General features: G+C 42.2%; 1 protein-coding gene across 9 annotated transcripts in view; it reads right to left on the bottom strand.

Annotated features, from left to right (window-relative positions):
- The window catches only part of ARHGAP44 (Rho GTPase activating protein 44), a 129,867-nt gene that overhangs the window by 43,950 nt on the left and 62,610 nt on the right, over positions 1 to 23,307 (bottom strand). For 5 of the 9 annotated variants that reach the window (XM_081580665.1, XM_081580670.1, XM_081580666.1 and 2 more), the window contains 2 exons: positions 8,877 to 8,916; positions 8,398 to 8,502 (listed from right to left, as the gene is read on the bottom strand). In XM_081580665.1, the coding sequence (XP_081436791.1) occupies positions 8,398 to 8,502; positions 8,877 to 8,916 (145 nt within the window). The remainder of the gene's footprint in view (positions 1 to 8,397; positions 8,503 to 8,876; positions 8,917 to 23,307) is intronic. The other 4 variants (XM_081580673.1, XM_081580671.1, XM_081580669.1 and 1 more) reach the window with 1 other exon arrangement.

Consider the following 23,307-nt stretch of genomic DNA (forward strand, 5'->3'; position numbering starts at 1 on the left):
ACTGTTTCACGAGTTGGAAGTGCTGTGCGGGCAACAGAAAGCAGGACAACAAGCAGAGTGGACAGCTGTGGCGAGGGAGCGGTGATGAGAAAAGACCCACCCCCAGAGAGGGTGCCTTTACAAAGCACCCTGAAGGGAGAGAAAGTCAACCAAGCCTCCAGATGACCTGGGACAGAACATTCCAGGCAAAGAAATGGCAGGTGCAAAGGTCTGGGCGTGGGCTACCTGGCCAGCTCAGCATCTATCCCCAGGAGATCAGCATGACTGGAGCTAAGTGAGTGATGGGGGAGCAGTCAGGGAGGAGGTGGAGGCTAGATTGTGCAGGTCCTCACTAGCCGGAGGTAGGCACTGGAGTTGGATTCCAGGGGATTCACTGGGGGCTTGTTTAAGAACAGCATGATCTGTTTAAAATAACTCAATCCTGAAACAGGAAACTGGATGACATGAGAGAGGAACCAAGATGGAGGTGGATTTTTAGGAGTCTGGTTTGAACATTCCCAGGATACTGGCAGGCTCTAGGTACCTCCAGGGAAAAATCACAGGAGACAGGTCGACCCCAAGAATGGGATGGAGTTCCTGGGGCTCCAGGAGGAGGAGAGACCAGGACACCTGAGAGATTATTGCTCTCCAGCCCAGGAAAATCCAGGATACCCTGGATGGGTCCAAGCCACAGTTCCCTCCCTGCCCTCAGAGAGGACATCTAACCTCCGTGAATGGGGTGCCTACCTACCCAGGTACCACTTCCCAGTCAGATGCCTTTCACTCGAGGAATAATCCTGTTACCCCACCATTTCACATAAAATGAGAGATTCTTCTGGGTAAAAATGAGACCAGGCAACCAAGAACTAATATGTCCAAACTTAAATACCACTTTGTAGCTGTCCTACAAAGCTATTGGGTCCAGGTTTCCAGAGATTTAATTAAAGGCACAGTAACAGTATCTTTGGAGAGAATCTGCTCCCCCCCTCACCGTTCAAAAGAAGTTACTTAGAGCACATTTTAGAGAAATGTCTAAAATGGTTAAAAAAGAAAAGAAAGAAAAGCAGAACGTCTTCTTCCATCCTTAACCCTCAGCCACTTGGTATCTGTCTCCAGAAATCATGACAGTGATCAGCTTTCTGTGTCTCCTTCCATAAGTGTTCTAAGAAGATCCAATTATGTATGTGAGTGTGTCTCCGTTTTTAATGGACACATTTTTCCCCTCACACTGTCAGCACACGATATACCCAACCCTACACTTCATTTTCCTTTTCACATATAGATATCGTTCATGTCATTTCCTATCAAGATGTAGACAGAACTTCCTCATCCTGGTTTTTTTTTCTTTTAACAGCTACACAGATCATTGAATGATGATGACAACATTTAAACAAGTCTTGTACTGATGGTGTAATGGTCACAAGACAGGGTCTGTGTCTGTGGACCAGGTGATGCTCCTAAGAAAGGATTTGCTGTGGAGGAGACACTGAGGGCCTTGTGGGCGCGTGGATTTCAAGGGCACTGGTGTTGAAGGGGTAAAACCTCAATTAGTGAGATTTTGCTTGTGTAGGTGCTGTAAGAGTCCAGAAGCTAAGAGAAGAAAAGAATCAAGAAATTAAAAGGAAGCTACCAAAAGAAAACAAAGAAAAGAAGAAATGGGTTATTTCTTCATGTCAAAAATGAGTAAGTGACAATCTATAACCAAAGGCCGGTGAACAGAAGACGTTAATGGACTACAACTCACAACAGACTCCAAATTATTACTTCTATTCCTAAAGAAATTTTCTAAGACAAAAGGAAAAGCTGAGGGCTCAGTAGACACAGGGCACCGTGCTGATTAATTTACCCTAATGCCTACCTGTTTCTGAGATATTACTTGCTCTCTTTCCCAACCTCTGCTCACCCTCGCTTCACTTAGAAGGATATTGAGACTTTGAAGGATCCAACTGTCCGTATGTCTAGAAAAGCCACCATTCTCTGGCTGACAAAGATCCAGGTTGAAAGAACCACATAATATTCCAGGGACTACTGTGTTAGTCGCTCAGTTGTGTCCAACTCTTTGTGACCCCATAGACTGTAGCCCACCAAGCTCCTCTGTCCATGGAATTCTCCAGGCAAGAATACTGGAGTGGGTTGTCAATCCCTTCTCCGGGGTATCTTCCCGACCCGGATATCAAAACTGCATCTCTTTTGTCTCCTGCATTATAGGCAGAATCTTTACCATCTGAGCCACCAGGGACCATTAGTGCCCAGGTGAGATCTTAAGCGTGGCTGAGAGGAGCTACCCCAGGCCGGAGGTCAGGGGTGGCAGCAGAGAGGAGCTACCCTGGGCCGGAGGTCAGGGGCAGCAGCCGAGAGGAGCTACCCCACGCCCGAAGTCAGGGGCGGCGGTCAAGAGGAGCTACTGCGAGTCCAAGGTAAGGGGCAGCGGCCGGGCTTTATTGGAGCAGCCATGAAGAGAGACCCCGTGTCCAAGGTAGGAGAAACCAAGGTAAGACGGTGGGCACTGAGAGAGGGGATCAGGGGGCAGACAGGCTGAAACTACAGTCACGGACAACTAGCCAATCTGATCACATGGACTACAGCCTTGTCTAACTCAATGAAACTAAGCCACGCCACGTGGGGCCACCCAAGACGGACGGGTCATGGTGAAGAGGTCTGACAGAATGTGGTCCACTGTAGAAGGGAATGGCAAACCACTTCAGTATTCTTGCCTTGAGAACCCCATGAACAGTATGAAAAGGCAAAAAGATAGGACACTGAAAGATGAACTCCGCAGGTCAGTAGGAGCCCAATATGCTACTGGAGATCGGTGGAGAAATAAGTCCAGAAAGAATGAAGGGATGGAGCCAAAGCAAAAACAACATGCAGTTGTGAATGGGACTGGTGATAGAAGCAAGATTCGATGCTGTGAAGAGTAATATTGCACAGGAACCTGGAATGTTAAGTCCATGAATCAGGGCAAATTGGAAGTGGTCAAACAAGAGATGACAAGAGTGAACATCGACATTCTAGGAATCAGTGAACTAAGATGGACTGGAATGGGTGAATTTAACTTAGATGACCATTATATCTAGTATTGTGGGCAGGAATTGCTTAGAAGAAATGGAGTAGCCATCATAGTCAACAAAAGAGTCCAAAATGCAGTATTTGGATGCAATCTCAAAAATGGCAGAATGATCTCTGTTCATTTTCAAGGCAAACCATTCAATATCACAGTAATTCAAGTCTATGCCCCGACCAGTAACACTGAAGAAGCTGAAGTTGAACAGTTCTATGAAGACCTACAAGACCTTCTAGAACTAACACCCAAAAAAGATGTCCTTTTCATCATAGGGGACTGGAATGCAAAAGTAGGAACTCAAGAAACACCTGGAATAACAGGCAAATTTGGCCTTGAAGTACAGAATGAAGCAGGGCAAAGGCTAATCGAGTTTTGCCAAGAGAACGCATTGGTCATAGCAAACACCCTCTTCCAACAACACAAAAGAAGACTCTACACATGGACATCACCAGACGTTCAACATCAAAATCAGACTGATTATATTCTTTGCAGGCAAAGATGGAGAAGCTCTGTACAGTCAGCAAAAACAAGACTGGGAGCGGACTGTGGCTCAGATCATGAACTCCTTATTGCCAAATTCAGACTGAAATTGAAGAAAGTGGAGAAAACCACTAGACCATTCAGGTATAATCTAAATCAAATCCCTTATGACTACACAGTAGAAATGAGAAATAGATTTAAAGGACTAGATATGATAGACAGAATACCTGATGAACTATGGATGGAGGTTTGTGACATTGTACAGGAGACAAGAATCAAGACCATCCCCAAGAAAAAGAAATGTAAAAAAGCAAAATGGCTGTCTGAGGAGGCCGTACAAATACCTGCGAAAAGAAGAGAACCAAAAAGCAAAGGAGAAAAGGAAAGATATACCCATTTGAATGCAGAGTTCCAAAGAATAGCAAGGAGAGATAAGAAAGTCTTCCTCAGCGATCAATGCAAAGAAATAGAGGAAAACAATAGAATGGGAAAGACTAGAGATCTTTTCAAGAAAATTAGAGATACCGAGGGAACATTTCATGCAAAGATGGGCTCAATAAAGGACAGAAATGGTAGGGACCTAACAGAAGCAGAAGACATTAAAAAGAGGTGGCAAGAATACACAGAAGAATTGAACAAAAAAGTTCTTCATGACCCAGACAATCACGATGGTGTGATCACTCACCTAGAGCCAGAAATCCTGGAATGTGAAGTCAAGTGGGCCTTAGGAAGCATCACTACGAACAAAGCTAGTGGAGGTCATGGAGTTCCAGTTGAGCTATTTCAAATCCTAAAAGATGATGCTGTGAAAGTGCTGCACTCAATATGCCAGCAAACATGGAAAACTCAGCAGTGGCCACAGGACTGGAAAAGGTCAGTTTTCATTCCAATCCCAAAGAAAGGCAATGCCAAAGAATGCTCAAACTACTGCACAATTGCACTCATCTCACACACTAGTAAAGTAATGCTTAAAATTCTCCAAGCCAGGCTTCAGCAATACGTGAACCGTGAACTTCCAGATGTTCAAGCTGGTTTTAGAAAGGGCAGAGGAACCAGAGATCAAATTGCCAACATCCGATGGATCATCAAAAAAGCAAGAGAGTACCAGAAAAACATCTATATCTGCTTCATTGACTATGCCAAAGCCTTTGACTGTGTGGATCACGATAAACTGTGGAGAATTCTGAAAGATGGGAATACCAGACCACCTGACCTGCCTCTTGAGAAATCTGTATGCAGGTCGGGAAGCAACAGTTAGAACTGGACATGGAACAACAGACTGGTTCCAAATAGGAAAAGGAGTCCGTCAAGGCTGTATATTGTCACCCTGCTTATTTAACTTATATGCAGAGTACATCATGAGAAACGCTGGGCTGGAGGAATCACAAGCTGGAATCAAGATTGCCAGGAGAAATATCAGTAACCTCAGATATGCAGATGACTCCACCTTTATGGCAGAAAGTGAAGAAGAACTAAAAAGCCTCTTGATGAAACTGAAAGAGGAGAGTGAAAATGGTGGCTTAAAGCTCAACATTCAGAAAACTAAGATCATGGCATCGGGTCCCATCACTTCATGACAGATAGATGGGGAAACAGTGGAAACAGTGGCTGACTTTCTTTTTCTGGGCTCCAAAATCACTGCAGATGGTGACTGCTGCCATGAAATTAAAAGAAGCTTACTCCTTGGAAGGAAAGTTATGACCAACCTAGATAGCATATTAAAAAGCAGAGACATTACTTTGCCAACAAAGGTCCGTCTAGTCAAGGCTATGGTTTTTTCAGTGGTCATGTATGGATGTGAAAGTTGTACTATAAAGAAAGCTGAGTGCTGAAGAATTGATGCTTTTGAACTGTGGTGTTGGAGAAGACTCTTGAGAGTCCCTTGGACTGCAAGGAAATCCAACCAGTCCATCCTAAAGATCAATCCTGGGTGTTCATTGGAAGGACTGATGTTGAAGCTGAAACTCAAATACTTTGGCCACCTGATGCAAAGAGCTGACTCATTGGAAAAGACCCTGATGCTGGGAAAGATTGAGGGAAGGAGGAGAAGGGGACTACAGAGGATGAGATGGCTGGATGGCATCACCGACTCGATGGACATGGGTTTGGGTGGACCTAGGGAGTTAGTGATGGACAGGGAGGCCTGGCGTGCTGCGGTTCATGTCGTCACAAAGAGTCAGACACGACTGAGCGACTGAACTGAACTGAAAGAGATCTTAGCAAGCTTCACCCTGACCAGTGGCTTTCCAGGTCAAAGGGAAGCTATTAAAATACACTTCCTCCTGATTCTGGAGTGCCAAGAGATGCTTAAGAGTTAAAGAAGGGGACACAGAACGTTCCAGGGTTTGCAAGCAGTCGATCTGACTTGTCTGAGAAGACTGTTCTCTCCAAAATTATCTTGGGCAGAAGCAGCAGTTTGTAGGATGACTCAGAGACAAAAAGTCTCATTCTAATATCTACCCTGCTTCCCAAACATACACACACATGCTCACACACAGCCCCATCTCTGAAAACTGCTGTCTACTATCCTCTAATCCAGGCACACTTGTTTCCTGGGGCTCAGCAGTTCTCAGTGGTGATTCTGGACCAACGACGGGGCCATAATAACAGCTGTTTCTTTACTATGTACTTAGGTCAAGCACCATGCTAAGCATTTACATGAATGATCTCACAGAACTCTCAAACAATCTTACTGGGTAGGGATTCACTGTTACTACCATTTTCCAAGTGAGAAAACCAAGGCTTATAGAGGTAACTGACTTCCTTACTGTCAGGCAAAATTTGGAAACAGCAGAGCTGGGCTTCAGGCTCAGAGAGTCATATCCTTGCACTTAAACTCAGAACCATCAACCTAAATTGCTTCTGTGAAGAACAGGAAAGATTTGGGACTTGCCTGGTGGTCCAGTGGTTAAGAATCCACCTTCCAATGCAGGGCATGTAGGTTTGATCCTTGATCAGGGAACTAAGATCCCACATGCCTTGGAGCCAAAAAACCAAAACATAAAGCAGAAGCAATACTGTAACAAATTAAATAAAGGTTTTAAACGAAAAGAATAGGAAAGATTCAAATTGGCTTGATGCGTTGGGCAAGTCCTGTGCCTAAAATACTCATGGGCCATCCAGTCGTCACACATCTATTTTTAGTGCTGCCTCCACGTGGCAGGCCCCATTAGAGTCATTAAGGATGCAGCCGTGATGGGAAGAGAAGATCCCTGCTCCTATGGAGCTCACATACCAGGACTGGGAACAGACACGGGAGAAGATGAAGGAGCACAGCGATTTTAGAGAATAACATGTGCTAGGAAGAACGTGGAATCAGGGGGTATGACTTGGGGAGGGAGCAAACACATCAGATGGTGGGAGAAGCTGCACTGAGAAGGTGGCATCTGAGCTGAGAATCAAACAGTAAGATGCTGCTGGCCTGGCTAGCCGCAGTAGCCAGGACATGGAAACAATCTAAATGTCCATCAACAGACAATAGATCAAGACGTGGTACATATATACAAAGGAATACCAATCAGTCATAAAAGAGGAAAGTTACACCATCTGTAGCACCATGGATGGACCTAGAGTTTATCACTCTTCGTGAAGTCAGACAGAGGAAGACAAATACCATATGCTATATCACTTAAATGTGGAGTCTAAAAGAGGACACAAAAACAGACTTGTGGACAGAGAACAGACTGGCGGTTGACAAGGGGGACGACTGTCAGGCTCCCCTTGCTGAAATCCCCAATACACATCGAATTACTTCCATAGACACTCTGCAAAGCTGTAAACATTTTATTTCTACCACACATCAGTGGTTCCTGCTGGGAAAGTTAAGAAAGAAGAAACCAGGGCTGGGAGGAGAAGATGGAATGATTGAAGGAGCAAGCAGAGTGGTCTGCAGTGTGAGCTGGGAGGACGCATCAGGATAGCCAAGAGAGGCAAGGTCAACAGAGCTGGGGGGCTCAGGGCAACCACCAGGAAGAGACGTCAATAAGAATTCCCAATCAGAGAAAATCAGACAGACACCAGACACATTGATCGTCAACTTAAGGAGGAAAGAAGCCCCCTAGACTGTCCCTCCCCTGGAACAAAGCCAAGTGAACACTTATGAATATCTTTTTGGGGGGATTCCCTGGTGGCTCAGTGGTAAAGAACCTGTCTGCCAATGCAGGAGATGCAGGTTAGATTCCTGGGTTGGGAAGATCCCCCAGAGTAGGAAATGGCAACCCAGTATTCTTGCCTGGGATACCCCAGACAGAGGAGCCTGGTGGGTGACAGTCCATGAGGTCTCAAAGAGCAACTGAGCACAGTAGACAAACAAAAAACAAACTAATATTAATAAGATTTTTTTTTTTAAAAAAAGAGTATCTTTTCATCTCTGTTGGATTTGAGGGAGGTAGGGGTCAAGAGGGAAGTGAACCTTCAGGATCACCTACCCCAAGGACTGCCCAGTGGAGCTGCATGATGCTATGCCTTCAGCACTAGTGCAGGTTCTAGACAGAGACCCTGGAGCCCTGTTGTGCATCATGTTATCCTGACTGCATCATTGCAGCAAAAATGGTCTTCACAAGAACCTTTATAGGTCCCTTATAACCCCCAAAATCACAGTGTAATTTTTTTTTCCACGCGCTCTTAAGATACTATGGAGGCAAATGGAACCTGTAGATGAGCAGCAGGGGTAAGGGAAAGGTGGCAGCCTCCTTAGCAGTGGGATCTAAGCCCGTCCTGCTCTCCTCGGGGGCTGCCCCAGTCTGGGGAGGACAAGGATGGGGACCACATCTTAGTGAGGGTGGAGGTGCTTCAGGCAGGGGTCTGATTCTCAAACACTGGCCGGGCAGTCAGCAGGCAAATTCCACCTCCCCTGGGGCTGGGAAGGCACTTACAGAGCGCTTGTCAGCCTCGGCCCCTTGCTGGCCCTGCAGACATGCCGTGAGCTTCTTGTGTGTGCTGTGGGAGACCTGCTTCACCAGCTCCAGCCGCTTCTCTACCTGCGGACAGAGCGGGGGGCATGGCCCCCGGGTGAGGTGAGGTTAGAAGTGGGGTCGTGGGTCTGGATAGTCCAGGGACAAGACTGAGCCTTGTTTCTGCAGAGACAACGTCCAATGCGGGAGAGGAAAGGAGGGGATCACAGACTCGGATACGCTCTGCTAACCGTGCGGTGAAATGCCTTCACATGTCTCCTGAAAAGTCCCACTGAGACTGCTGTGCACCATGCAGGGTGTTATCGTAAAGAGAAAAAGCTGCATCTCTAAACAGACTGGGAGAGGAGCAGTGGAGAGTCTGAACAACATCGGGAAGGGTTTGGCTGTAAAAGGGAAGATGTCTTTGACATCTATGAGTTACGGGCCAGTGACAACCTTACCTGAAGAAGGTCTTCGCTCAGAACTTCAGTCTTCTCGGCCCTAAAGCGAAAATGGAGACACATATCAGTTAAAAAACAAGACCTAGGAATATGGTCTCATAATTACTCCCCGCCCTCTCCACTTATCAAGTGATTCAGTTATACATCTATGCACATTCTTTCATATTCCTCTCCACTTGTGGTTTATTACAGGATACTGAACACAGTTTCTGGTGCCACACAGTAGGACCTTGTTGTCTCTCCATCCTGGATACACCAGCTTGCATCAACAGCAATGATTTCTAACAAGAGAAAATGTAGGCAGTACTGGGATTGACAAGGAACATCAAGTAACCAGCATTTCCAGCAAAAACATGGTAAACGAGGCTCTGAGGGGTCTCCCGCTACTGTGTGGAAACCTAGATGAAGCACAACAAACACACCTTTTCTGCCTCCAGGTATTCTTCTTTCAGTTAAAAGAATTAAGTAGGTTTCCCCACCCATTCCCCTTGGTCTCCCCCAAACAAGCAAACGTGGCACAGATTGATCAACAGCAAAGACAGAGGAAGCGCTGCGTCCTGGTGACAAATGCAAATGTCACCACTGAGATCTGGCCACTAGTATGAGGCACCCCCCGCCCCAGAAAGTGGGGAGCTGAAACCAGAGGTTAACACTTTCGGGGAAAGAACCTGGATGCTGGTTGGAGTGTCCCAACCTGTTAGCAATCCCTGTCTCAGCATCAGGGGAAAATGCAAATCTTCCTGGAGCAAAGCACAAAGAAGCACACTCAAAAAAATCAAAATATAAACTAACCCACAGAAAAGAAAGAAAAAGAACACAAAACAATTAAAACAAACAAACAAAAAGGACAGACATAATACAAAAAATTAAATGGCAGGCTTAAGCCTTAACATATTCATAATTATATTAAATGCAAATGGCCTAATAAATATGCCAATCAAAAGACAGTGACAAGAGTAGACTGAAAGAAATCATGTGGGCCACAAGAATCTCATTTCAAATATGATATGGGTAGGCTGAAGGTAAAAGGATAGGAAAAGATATCATGCAAACATTGATCAAAAGAAAGCAAAAGTGGCAGTATTAATAGCAGATAAAGTAGATTCAGAATACAGAAAATGACCAGAAATATAGAGGAGAATATAATGATAAAAGCATTAATCCACAAGAAGACACAGCATCTTGAATGTGTATGCACTAAACTACAAAGCTGCAAAATATGAGAAGGAAAGTACAAACGCACGTAGAGACTTCAATATTTCTTCTCTCAACAACTGACCATCTAGAAAAAAAAAATCAGCAAGAGTATATATGAACATAATTCCAGGGGCTTACTTCAATATTTCTTCTCTCAACAACTGACCATCTAGGAAAAAAAAAAATCAGCAAGAGTATATATGAACATAATTCCAGGGGCTTCCCTGGTAGTTCAGTCAGTAAAGAATCTGTCTGCAATGCAGGAGACCCTGGTTTGATTCCTGGGTCTGGAAGATCTGCTGGAGAAGGGATAGGCTACCCACTCCAGTATTCTTGGGATTCCCTTGTGGCTCCTGCCTGCAATGCAGGAGACCTGGGCTCAATCCCTGGGTTAGGGAGGAGGGAAAGGCTACCCACTCCAGTATTCTGGCCTGGAGAATTCCATGGACTGTATAGTCCACGGGGTTGCAAAGAGTCAGATACGACTAAATGACTTTCACTTTTCTTTCACTCCAGTATACTTGCCTGGAAAATCCCATGGACAGAGGAGTCTGGCAGGCTACAGTCCATAGGTCACAAGAGTCGGACACAACTTAGAGACTAAACCACAACCGCCACAAAAGAATTAGACACTTATAGAAGAACACTCCAACCAACGTCAGCAGAATATTCTTTTCCAGTACATATACCAAGATACACAACATCTGGGTTCATAACATTACTAGTCTGAAAGAACTGGAATCATATACAGCATATTCTCTTATCACTAACAGAAGGATAAGAAGAAAATATCCAAACACTCAGACACTAAACAGAATGTTTCTAAATAATTCCTGGAACAGAGAAAGTCTCAAAGGAAAAAAACTAACGAACTGAATAAAAATGAAAATGTAATATATTAAAATGGCAGACACAGCCAAAGCAGTGCTGGGAGGAAATTTTATAGCACTAAAATAATACATTAGAAAAGAGAAACATTTTCAAATGAGCAACCTCTAATGCAACAACTTATAAAAGAAGACCAAAAATAAGCCCAGAGCAAGCAGAAGGAATGAAATCATAAAGGGCAGAAATAAAGAAGTCTAAAACCAAATAGTAACAGAGAAAACCAAGAAACAAAGCACTGGTTCTTTGAGAATACAGCTGAAAAAACCTCTAGCACAACTGAAAACAGTAAGAAAGAGAAGACAGAATAGGAATGAAACAGGAAATATCACTACAAAATCCTGTAGATTTCAAAAGGATGCCTTTGAACAATTAACCACATACACGTAAATTTGACAAGTTACATGAAATGGACTAATGTACTTAAAAACAAATTACAATACACTCAATGTGAAAGAAATAATCTAAATAGCCCTGTAACTATTAAGAAATTGAATCTGTACTATTAAAAATCTTGGAAAAAAATTCAGATCCAGAGACTTCACAAGAGAACTTTACTAAATATTTAATGAAGAATTAGCACTGATTCTACATAATCTCTTCCAGAATACAGAAGAGGAGAAAATACTTCCCAACTGATTTTATGAAGGTAATATTCCTTTGATACCAAAACCAGACACAAAAAACAGGAAAAAAAAAACAAAAAAAACAAAAAAAACCCAGCTAACTATAAACCAGTATTCCTCATGATATAGATGCCTTGATCCAAGTTTGTACTCAATACTCATTCAGTATAGTGCTAGAAGTTTTGCTTAGCGCAATAAAGGAAATAAAAAACATACAGATATGAAAGGAACAAGTTAAAATGTCCCTATTTGCAGATGACATGTTTGTTTATGTAGAAAATACCAAGGAATTTACCAAGAAAAAAAAAATTCCTAGAGCCAATGAATTCAGCAAGGTTATAGGACAGAAAGTAAACAAACAAAAATAAGTTTTATTTCTATATACTAGCAATGAATATACATTAGTATTAAAAATAAAATACTATTAACAACTGCTTTGAAAAATAAAATACTTAGGTATAAATTTATAAATATATAGGCACAGAAAGTACATGTTGAAAACTATAAAATACTTATGAAAGAAATAAAAAATCTACATCAAGGGAGAAATACTGTGTTTGTGGACTGGAACACTCAACACAATAAAGATATCAATATTCACAAAATTAGTTATGATTAAATACAATCCAAATCAAAATTCCAAAAGGATTTGTTGTAGATACAAACAATCTAAAATCAATACGAAACTGCAAAGGAAGTAAAATATACAAAACAATTTTTAGAAAGAATAAATTTGCAGTACTCATTCAATTTTAAGACTTACTATAAAACTAAGTAATCAAAAGAATATGGTAGTGAAAGGACAGAAAAACAGATCAATGGGACAGAATAAGGAAAATGGACCTAGATGATATAAGCAACTGATTTCTGACAAAGATGTAAAGAGGAAGAAGACTCTTTTTAACAAACTATGCTGGTAAAATTGGACATTCATATAAAAAAATATGACCTTTGTCCCATACATCACATCATATATAAAAATTCATAAAGGTTCACAGACATAAATACAAAACAAGAGACTTAAAACTTTTGAAGAAAACATGAGAAAGTATCTTTGACCTTGGGGTTAGGCGATGAGTTCTTAGAAATATCAAAAGCATGATCCATAACAGAAAAAAAAAAGGATACATTAGACTGCATCTAAATTAAAAGCTTCTGCTCTGTGAAAGGCACTTCTAAAAAATGAAAAGACAATCCACTGAAAGAAGAAATATTTCAACATTTGTAGTTCACACAAAGGAACTGTATCCAGAATATATGCAGAACTCTCCAATTCAACAGTAAAAAAAATCCTGTTACAAAATGGGCAAAAATATCCAAACAGAAACTTTTTTAAATTTATTTTTTAGTTGAAGGATAATTGCTTTACAGAATTTTTGAACAGAAACTTTATCAAAGGAGATGAATAAATGGCAAATAAGCACAAGAAAAATTGTTCAACATCAGTATGCACTAGGAAAATGCAAATTAACATTCAATGAGATAACACAATCAATCTAACAAAATAATAACAAAAAATGCAAAAACCTGACTATATCAAGTTCTGGAGAAGATGTGGAACAACTGGAATCCTTTCACATAGCTGAGGGTAGGGCAATGGAAAACGGAACAGTCACTGTGGAAAACAGCTTAGTAGTTTTTTATGAACTTGAACATACACTTGCCACATGACCCAGCAATCCCATTCTATAGAAATGAAATTTATGTTCCCCCCTAAAAAACCCTCATAAACGTTCATAGACACTTTATGTGTAACAAGCAAACATCCTAAATGTCCTTCATCTGGTGAGTGGATTAATAAAGGAACACACTCAACAATTTGTAAAATACTCAGTCAATCCTAAAGGAAATCAATCTTGAATATCATTGGAAGGACTGATGATGAAGTTCCAATACTTTGGTCACCTGATGTGAAGAGATGACTCAATGGAAAAGACTTCAATGCTGGGAAAAGTGAGTGAAAGTCACTCAGTTGTGTCCGACTCTTTGTGACCCCATGGACAATACAGTCCATGGAATTCTCCAGGCACAGAATAGAGTGGGTATCCTTTCCCTTCTCCAGGGGATCTCCCCAACCCAGGGATCAAACCCAGGTCTCCCGCCTTGCAGGCGGATTCTTTACCAGCTAAGCCACAAGGGAAGCCCAAGAATACTGGAGTGGGTAGCCTATTGCTTCTCCAGTGGATCTTCCCAACCCAGAACTGAACCAGGGTCTCCTGGGTTGCAGGTGGATTCCTCACCAACTGAGATATGAGGGAAGCCGAGTGGGAAAGGTTGATGCTGGGAAAGTTTGACGGCAAAAGGAGAAGAGGGAAGCAAAGGATGAGATGGTTAGATAGCATCACCAACTCAATGGACATGAATTTGAGCAAACTCCAGGAGATAGTGAAGGATAAGGAAGCCAGGTAGTCCTGCAGTTTATGGGGTTGCAAAGAGTCAGACACAACTTAGCAACTGAACAACAACAAACACTCAACAATAAGTAGGAAGGATCTATTGACACAAGTGGATCTATTGACACATGGATAGGTATTTAAAGACATTATGCTCAGTGAAAAAGGCCACGTGCCCTTATCTGGTACCCAAATGAAACATCTTTTAACAGAACAATGCCTATTACAATAATATTTTAGTAAGCATTGTTCTGCTAAAATATTTTCTAATATTTTCTACTGTGTTCACTATATTAACTTCACTATCACTAATGGGTTCAGTTCAGTTCAGTTGCTCAGTCATGTCCAACTCTTTGCAATCCCATAGACTGCAGCACGCCAGGCCTTCCTGTCCATCACTAACTCCCAGAATTTACTCAAACTCATGTCCATTGAGTCGGGGATGCCATCCAACCATCTTATCCTCTGTCGTCCCCTTCTCCTCCTGCCTTCAATCTTTCCCAGCATCAGGATCTTCTCAAATGAGTCAGTTCTTTGCATCTGGTGGCCAAAGTATTGGAATTTCAGCTTCAGCATCAGTCCTTCCAATGAATGCTCAGGACTGATTTCCTTTAGGATGGACTGGTTGGATCTCCTTGCTGTCCAAGGGACTCTCAAGAGTCTTCTCCAACACCATAGTTCAAAAGCATTAATTCTTCAGAGCTCAGCTTTCTTTATAGTCGAACTCTCACATCCATACATGACTACTGGAAAAATCATATCTTTGACTAGACAGACCTTTGTTGGCAAAGTAATATCTCTGGTTTTTAATAAGCATAGGAACCTGGAATGTTAGGTCCATGAATCAAGGCAAACTGGAAGTGGTCAAACAGGAGATGGCAAGAGTGAACGTTGACATTCTAGGAATCAGTGAACTAAGATGGACTGGAATGGGTGAATTTAACTCAGATGACCATTATATCTACTACTGTGGGCAAGAATCCCTTAGAAGAAATGGAGTAGCCATCATGGTCAACAAAAGAGTCCAAAATGCAGTACTTGGATGCAATCTCAAAAACGACAGAATGATTTCTGTTCGCTTCCAAGGCAAACCATTCAATATCACGGTAATCCAAGTCTATGCCCCGACCAGTAACGCCGAAGAAGCTGAAGTTGAACAATTCTATGAAGACCTACAAGACCTTCTAGGACTAACACCCAAAAAAGATGTCCTTTTCATTATAGGGGACTGGAATGCAAAAGTAGGAAGTCAAGAAACACCTGGCGTAACAGGCAGGTTTGGCCTTGGAGTACAGAATGAAGCAGGGCAAAGGCTAATAGAGTTTTGCCACGAGAAAGCACTGGTCATAGCAAACACCCTATTCCAACAACACAAGAGAAGACTCTACACGTGGACATCACCAGATGGTCAACACCAAAATCAGATTGATTATATTCTTTGCAGCCAAAGATGGAGAAGCTCTATACAGTCAGCAAAAACAAGACCGGGAGCAGACTGTGGCTCAGATCATGAACTGCTTATTGCCAAATTCAGACTTAAATTGAAGAAAGTAGGGAAAACCACTAGACCATTCAGGTATGACCTAGATCAAATCCCTTATGAGTATACAGTGGAAGTGACAAATAGATTTAAGGGACTAGACCTGATAGACAGAATGCCTGATGAACTATGGACAGAGGTTCGTGACATTGTACAGGAGACAGGGATCAAGAAAATCCCCATGGAAAAGAAATGCAAAAAAGCAAAATGGCTGTCTGAGGAGGCCTTACAGATAGCTGGGAAGAGAAGAGAAGCGAAAAGCAAAGGAGAAAAGGAAAGATATTCTCATCTGAATGCAGAGTTCCAAAGAATAGCAAGGAGAGATAAGAAAGCCTTCCTCAGCGATCAGTGCAAAGAAATAGAGGAAAACAACAGATTGGGAAAGACTAGAGACCTCTTCAAGAAAATTAGAGATACCAAGGGAACATTTCATGCAAAGATAGGCTCGAAAAAGGACAGAAATGGTATGGACCTAACAGAAGCAGAAGATATTAAGAAGAGGTGGCAAGAATACACAGAAGAACTGTACAAAAAAGATCTTCACGACACAGATAATCATGATGGTGTAATCACTCACCTAGAGCCAGACATCTTGGAATGTGAAGTCAAGTGGGCCTTAGAAAGCATCACTACGAACAAAGCTAGTGGAGGTGATGGAATTCCAGTTGAGCTATTTCAAATCCTAAAAGGTGATGCTGTGAAAGTGCTGCACTTGATATGCCAGCAAATTTGGAAAACTCAGCAGTGGCCACAGGACTGGAAGAGGTCAGTCTTCGTTCCAATCCCAAAGAAAGGCAATGCCAAAGAATGCTCAAACTACCGCACAATTGCACTCATCTCACATGCTAGTAAAGTAATGCTCAAAATTCTCCAAGCCAGGCTTCAGCAATACGTGAACCGTGAACTTCCAGATGTTCAAGCTGGTTTTAGAAAAGGCAGAGGAACCAGAGATCAAATTGCCAATATCCGCTGGATCATCGAAAAAGCAAGAGAGTTCCAGAAAAACATCTATTTCTGCTTTATTGACTATGCCAAAGCCTTTGACTGTGTGGATCACAATAAACTGTGGAAAATTCTGAAAGAGATGGGAATACCAGACCATCTGACCTGTCTCTTGAGGAACCTGTATGCAGGTCAGGAAGCAACAGTTAGAACTGGACATGGAACAACAGACTGGTTCCAAATAGGAAAAGGAGTACGTCAAGGCTGTATATTGTCACCCTGCTTATTTAACTTACATGCAGAGTACATCATGAGAAACGCTGGGCTGGAAGAAACACAAGCTGGAATCAAGATTGCCGGGAGAAATATCAATAACCTCAGATATGCGGATGACACCACCCTTATGGCAGAAAGTGAAGAAGAACTAAAGAGCCTCTTGATGAAGGTGAAGGAGAAGAGTGAAAAAGTTGGCTTAAAGCTCAACGTTCAGAAAACTAAGATCATGGCATCTGGTCCCATCACTCCATGGGAAATAGATGGGGAAACAGTGGAAACAGTGTCAGACTTTACTTTTTTGGGCTCCAGAATCACTGCTGATGGTGACTGCAGCCATGAAATTAAAAGACGCTTACTACTTGGAAGGAAGGTTATGGCCAACCTAGATAGCACGTTTAAGAGCAGAGACATTACTTTGCCAACAAAAGTCCATCTAGTCAAGACTATGGTTTTTCCAGTGGTCATGTATGGATGTGAGAGTTGGACGGTGAAGAAAGCTGAGTGCCGCAGAATTGATGCTTTTGAACTGTGGTGTTGGAGAAGACTCTTGAGAGTTTCTTGGACTGCAAGGAGATCCAATCAATCCATCCTAAAAGAGATCAATCCTGGGTGTTCATTGGAAGGTCTGATGTTGAAGCTGAAGCTTCAATACTTTGGTCACCTCATGTGAAGGGTTGACTCATTGGAAAAGACCCTAATGCTGGGTAGGATTGGGTGCGGGAGGAGAAGGGGACGACAGAGGATGAGATGGTTGGATGGCATCACCGACTCGATGAACATGGGTTTGGGTAGACTCCGGGAGTTGGTGATGGACAGAGAGGCCTGGCGTGCTGCAATTCATGGGGTCGCAGAGAGTCGGACACAACTGAGCGACTGAACTGAACTGAGGTTGGTCGTAACTTTTCTTCCAAGGAGCAAGCGTCTTTTAAAATCATGGCTGCAGTCACCATCTGCAGTGAAAAATCACTGAGCCCAGAAAAATAAAGTCTGTCACTGTTTCCACTGTTTCCCCATCTATTTGCCAGGAAGTGATGGGACCAGATGCCATGACCTTAGTTTTCTGAATGTTGAGTTTTAAGCCAACTTTTTCACTCTCCTCTTTCACCTTCATCAAGAGGCTCTTTAGTTCTTCTTTGCTTTCTGCCATAAGTGTAGTGCCATCTGAATATCTGAGGTTATTGATATTTCTCCCGGCAATCTTGATTCCAGCTTGTGCTTCCTCCAGTCCAGCATTTCTCATGATCTACTCTGCATGTAAGTTAAATAAGCCGGGTGACAATATACAGCCTTGATATACTCCTTTCCCGATTTGGAACCAGTCTGTTATTCCATGTCCAGTTCTAACTGTTGCTTCCTGACCTGAATATAGATTTCTTAGGAGGCAGGTCAGGTGGTCTGGTATTCCCATCTCTTGAAGAATTTTCCATGTTTGTTGTTATCCACACAGTCAAAGGCTTTGGCATAGTCAATAAAGCAGTAGCAGATGTTTTTCTGGAACTCTTTTGCTTTTCATCTTGATCCAAAAGATGGTGGTAATGTGATCTCTGGTTCCTCCTCTGTCTTTTCTAAAACCAGCTTGAACATCTGGAAGTTCATGGTTCACGTACTGTTGAAGCCTAGCTCGGAGAATTTTGAGCATTATTCTGCTAGCATGTGAGATGAGTGCAATTGTGTGGTAGTTTGAGCATTCTTTGGCATCGCCTTTCTTTGGGATTGGAATGAAAACTGACCTTTTCCAGTTCTGTGGCCACTGCTGAGTTTTCCAAATTTGCTGGCATATTGACTACAGCATTTTCACAGCATCATCTTTTAGGATTTGAAATAGCTCAATTGGAATCCCATCACCTCCACTAGCTTTATTTGTAGTGATGCTTCCTAAGGCCCACATGACTTCACATTCCAGGAGGTCTGGCTCTAGGTGAGTGATCACACCATCGTGATTATGTGGGTTGTGAAGATTTCTTTTGTATAGTTCTTCTGTGTATTCTTGCCACCGCTTTTTAATACCTTCTGCTTCTGTTAGGTCCATACCATTTTTGTCGTACCAGCTACGGGTTGGGACTCTGCCTTTTAAAAATGCTGTCCTACAGAAACCCCTGGGCGTTTATCAGGAGACATTTTCAAAATATTCAGCAGATTTTTCTTTTTTTTTTGGTTACACAAAAAATTAGGGGGAAAAGGTCATCAAGAAGAGAATAAAAAACTGGCATATATTTACATAATGTTATACTATATATTAATACATTAATAAAAATAGTTAAATAAAATTTACCCAAAACAACATTGATGAATCTAATAAGTACAGTGATTGGGGCAAAAAAAAGACTACTTTGATATGATTTTCATAAGGCTCAAAGCTAAAAACTACTAAACGACATATTGTTATAGGATGAATACACATATAATAAAACAAAAAACAATGCATTTCAAATGGTGGTTATCTCTAGAAAAGGAAAAGGGGTGGGATTTGAAAAGGATAAACAGGTAGCTCCAACATAATTGTTAGTGTTCTGGTTCTGAATTTGTATAGTACATTCATAGCTTTAACATGTTTCAGAATATACATATGAAAATACAGGTAATCTATGTATCAAACAATAAATAATATAAAAAATTAAGCACCAAGTATTAAGCATAAACTTGCATAAATGGTTCCTTGCATAAATGATTTATATACATACACATATATAATTATACACACACATATATATTTAAGCCAGAATATAGGGAATCTAATGGATATTTTTTGTTTATTTTTAGTCTTCTGGGATTATTGGACTCATTTATGCAAGTTTATATACATATACTGGAGAAGGGAATGGCAACCCACTCCAGTATTCTTGCCTGAAGAATTCCATGGACTGAGCCTGGTGGGCTACAGTCCATGGGGTTGCAAAGAGTCGGACATGACAGAGAGACTTTCACTTCACTTCATATATACATATGTTTTATATGTAATAAATATATAATACATGCAATATACATAAACTGTGACATTATAAACATTTTCTTTAAAGATATTACCACTTTTTCTTTAAAAGTAAGAGCTGAGTTTTAGGGCATCTTGATTGCTAACTAATTACTCACAGTTCAACTGCACATAAAATAAAAACCAATCAAAACAATGTAAGTACATAATTGATAAGCCAGCAGCAAACTCCTTTAAAGAAAAGGATCTTGTGCTGGAGACAAATTTTGCTCTTAAAGTGTGGGGTCACACACTTATTTGGAAATCAAAAGCATTTAAGAAACTCCTAGAATGCTGTGCTGACCTGGGAAGACTGATCAATATTGAATTGATTGGAGGTTGCTTAGCCGGACTGTCCACTCGCCAGAGCCTTCCTCCATTACACATGAAGGACTTCAACAGAGCACTCAAGACTGACTCAAGCAAGGTGGTGGGCTAAAAGGTGATGCTAATTTTAGGAAGCCTGGTAATTTGGGTCTCACCTTTGTAAACGAAAGAGTATTGTTCACTACTAAGACAATGAACACTACCGTTTTCAGAGGGTGAGTCATTCTACAGAGTGATAGGCACTGTGTAGGTGACACCTGAGTACAAGTCACGTCTTTTTATTTTTTACATCAAGAGACTAGTGCAAAACTGAGCCTTGGGCAAATGGATCTAAAAATGGTGCACTGTTCTCCTTAGGGGTTTAGGAGAATCATCACCACCACCCACAAAAATCCTGACTGTCGCCAGTGTCATACTTGAGCTTGTCAGGTCACAGAATGTGTTCTATGCAAAAATAGTTATTAGACACTCCAAAGAAAAAGTCTCTGTGGAAAAAATGTTAGGAAATACTGAAGGTTATATTATCCATTAACAGAGTCTTACTAAAGTATTAAAGGCTCTGAGACATCCTGTAGGAAATTAAATGGCTTAGCCAACTTCTCATTTTCTAAATCTATAAAAATATAGTTCACATAACACCAGTTTGCAACCACACCCTGAGTGCAGAGTATGACAGTGAAGAAAACGTTCACTACGGATGTGTTGGAGATCTTCCCTGACATGCTGCCTTGGAGTTCCAGCCTCGTCACAGAGAGACATTTAGTGGACAGAGAGCCAAGCAATGATTCTCAGCTGTCACTACAGAAGTCACTGAGTGAAGCTGCCTTTAAAGCAGGGATAGTCTCATTACAGGCCTTCCCTGGTGGCTCAGCGGAAAAGATTCCCTGGAGGAGGAAATGGCAACCCGCTCTTGCCTGCAAAATCCCATGAGCAGAGGAGCCTGGCGGGCTACAGTCCATGCGGTCACAAGGAGTCGGTCACAACTGAGCACACATGGGTTGGGCTATGGAGGGTCCCTAACAGTCCAGTACCTGAACCTGCGGTGATTCAGAGGTAGGAGAAGTGTCCAGACTACAGGAGCCTGAAAACAGGTGAGTGGAGGTATGGATTCGTGATTGGTTGTTTGCCTATCAAAGATGTGCTTGCAGGCAAATTGTCTGCTCTCTCCAGGAATCAGCCAGGCCTGGGAGGGGCAGTCTCTCCTGAGACAGTGAGGCTTCAAATGCCCAGTCATGAAGTATACAGAAAATATAGTGAATACAATCAATCACTTTTTTTTTTTTAAGGCAGAAGATGTTATTATCTCCAATTTTTTAAAATTAAGTCAACTCTAAATTAAGTCATCATCTTAGTATAATATGAAGCCCCTGGTGGCTCAGATGGTAAAGAATCTGCCTACAATGCAGGAGACCTGGGTTCAGTCCCTGGGTCAGGAAGATCCCCTGGAGAAGGGAATGGCTACCCGTTCCAGTATTCTTGCCTGGAAAACCCAATGGACAGAGGAGCCTGGTGGGCTGCAGTCCACGGGGTTGCAAAGAGTCAGATATGACTTAGTGACTAACAGTACTAAAACACCAAAGCATAGTCCTGCACCCACAGTATCAGCAGCACTCCTGCTAGCATTCAGCTGGTGTTCTTTCAAAACTGTTGCATCTGAAGATGTATTCTTGATGAATCCACAGAGAGAGATGTACTCCACGTCCACTTCCTCCTGCACCATCTTGGCTCCCTCCTCCTGGAGGGCTTCTTAAAGCAGATTGCTGGAGCTCACTCCCAGAAGTTCTAATTCAACAGGTCTGGCTGGGAGTGGAGAATTGGCATTTCTAACAAGTTTGAAAGTAATGCTGATACTGTGGGTCCAGGACTATGCTTTGGTGTATTATACTGTTAGTCACTAAGTTGTATCTGACTCTCTGACCCCAGGCTTCCCTGTCCTGCACTATCTCCCGGAGTTTGCTCAAACTCATGTCCATTGAGTCAGTGATGCCCTCCAACCATCTCATCCTGTCGCCCCCCATCTCCTCTAGAAAATCCTGCTGAGTCAACAAATTTATCTCCTCAAGGTCCCCAAACTGCCCCCATCTTCCATGCCCAGGCATCTCCTGCTCTTCATACCAATCCCTTCCAACCCTGCCTGCCTGATACACTCTATGCTGCAGGCACATCTAATTTTCACTTGTTCACCAAACAAGCACCCCTGGGACTCCTATCATGCTCAGCACCAGCAAAGCACTTAGGCACAGCATGCGCTCTATAAACGCTCATTAAAATGCAGTGCCATCTTTGATACAATCGGGCACAGTGGCTTTCCCTACTCAGACTTGCTCCTTCTGGCAGACTCTGCTAACTGGCTCTCTCCTAAAGCCCATCCCCACCTCTGCTCCTTTGCTATCTGTCACCAAAGAAGGTGGGAGGCCAAAACTGTCCCAGTTTCTCCTGAAATTAGGAATACCCATGTGTCCTGGTTCTAGGCTATAAGACAAAAGCAGAAGTGTGCTTTGGAGTCATCTGGAAAAGCTCTACTTTCCTGATAAGAATGAAGAGGGTACAGCTGTCAAGCTCTTTCTCCTCTTCCTGCTTTGAATGCAGACATGATGGCAGGAGTGGTAGCAGCTGTTTCGTAACTGTGGAGAATTGTCAGAACTGCAGAGATGCTGGCTTGACATGACTGAATCACTGATACAACTCCACCCACCATTTACACTTGGACTTATTTTTGAGAGAAATCAACTCTTTTCAAAGCCATTCAAAGTGGATTTTTATATTACTAAGCTCAATACAATCTCAGCTCAACATACTGGCTGCAGAGGGTCTCATCCTATAGCTTATTCTGATTAAAAGTACAATTATTTGATATTCCTGAAATTGTCCATAGTCCCCTCCATCTTAAAATCAGTACAGCAATTATTAATTTTTCACTGAGAATCTTCATTAACTACCAGTCTGAACATGAATACACGTGGGGGGTGGTGGTGTGAGAATTACTGAGAAAGACTTCCAAAGGAGGTAGCATCAGCAGGTACTGACGGTTGGGTAGGATTTGCCCAACAGAAACAAGGGAGACAGCCCAAAGTGGCAGAGCAACCACGAAAGGCATTCCCTCTGCACCAAGAAAAGGCAACTAAATAAAGAGAAGTAGGTTAACGAGAAGAAAATCATGTCTTGGGAATAAGAGAGAGGAGACACATGTGGCCAAGTTATTCTAATGCCAGGACAAAGCTGTATTTTCAAAACAAGGCACAGACAATGCTTAAATTGAGAAAGAAAAAACTTTATT

Source organism: Giraffa tippelskirchi, chromosome 3, assembly GCF_054371585.1.
Source record: "Giraffa tippelskirchi isolate mGirTip1 chromosome 3, T2T-mGirTip1v1.2.pri, whole genome shotgun sequence".
Taxonomy (NCBI): Eukaryota; Metazoa; Chordata; class Mammalia; order Artiodactyla; family Giraffidae; genus Giraffa; species Giraffa tippelskirchi.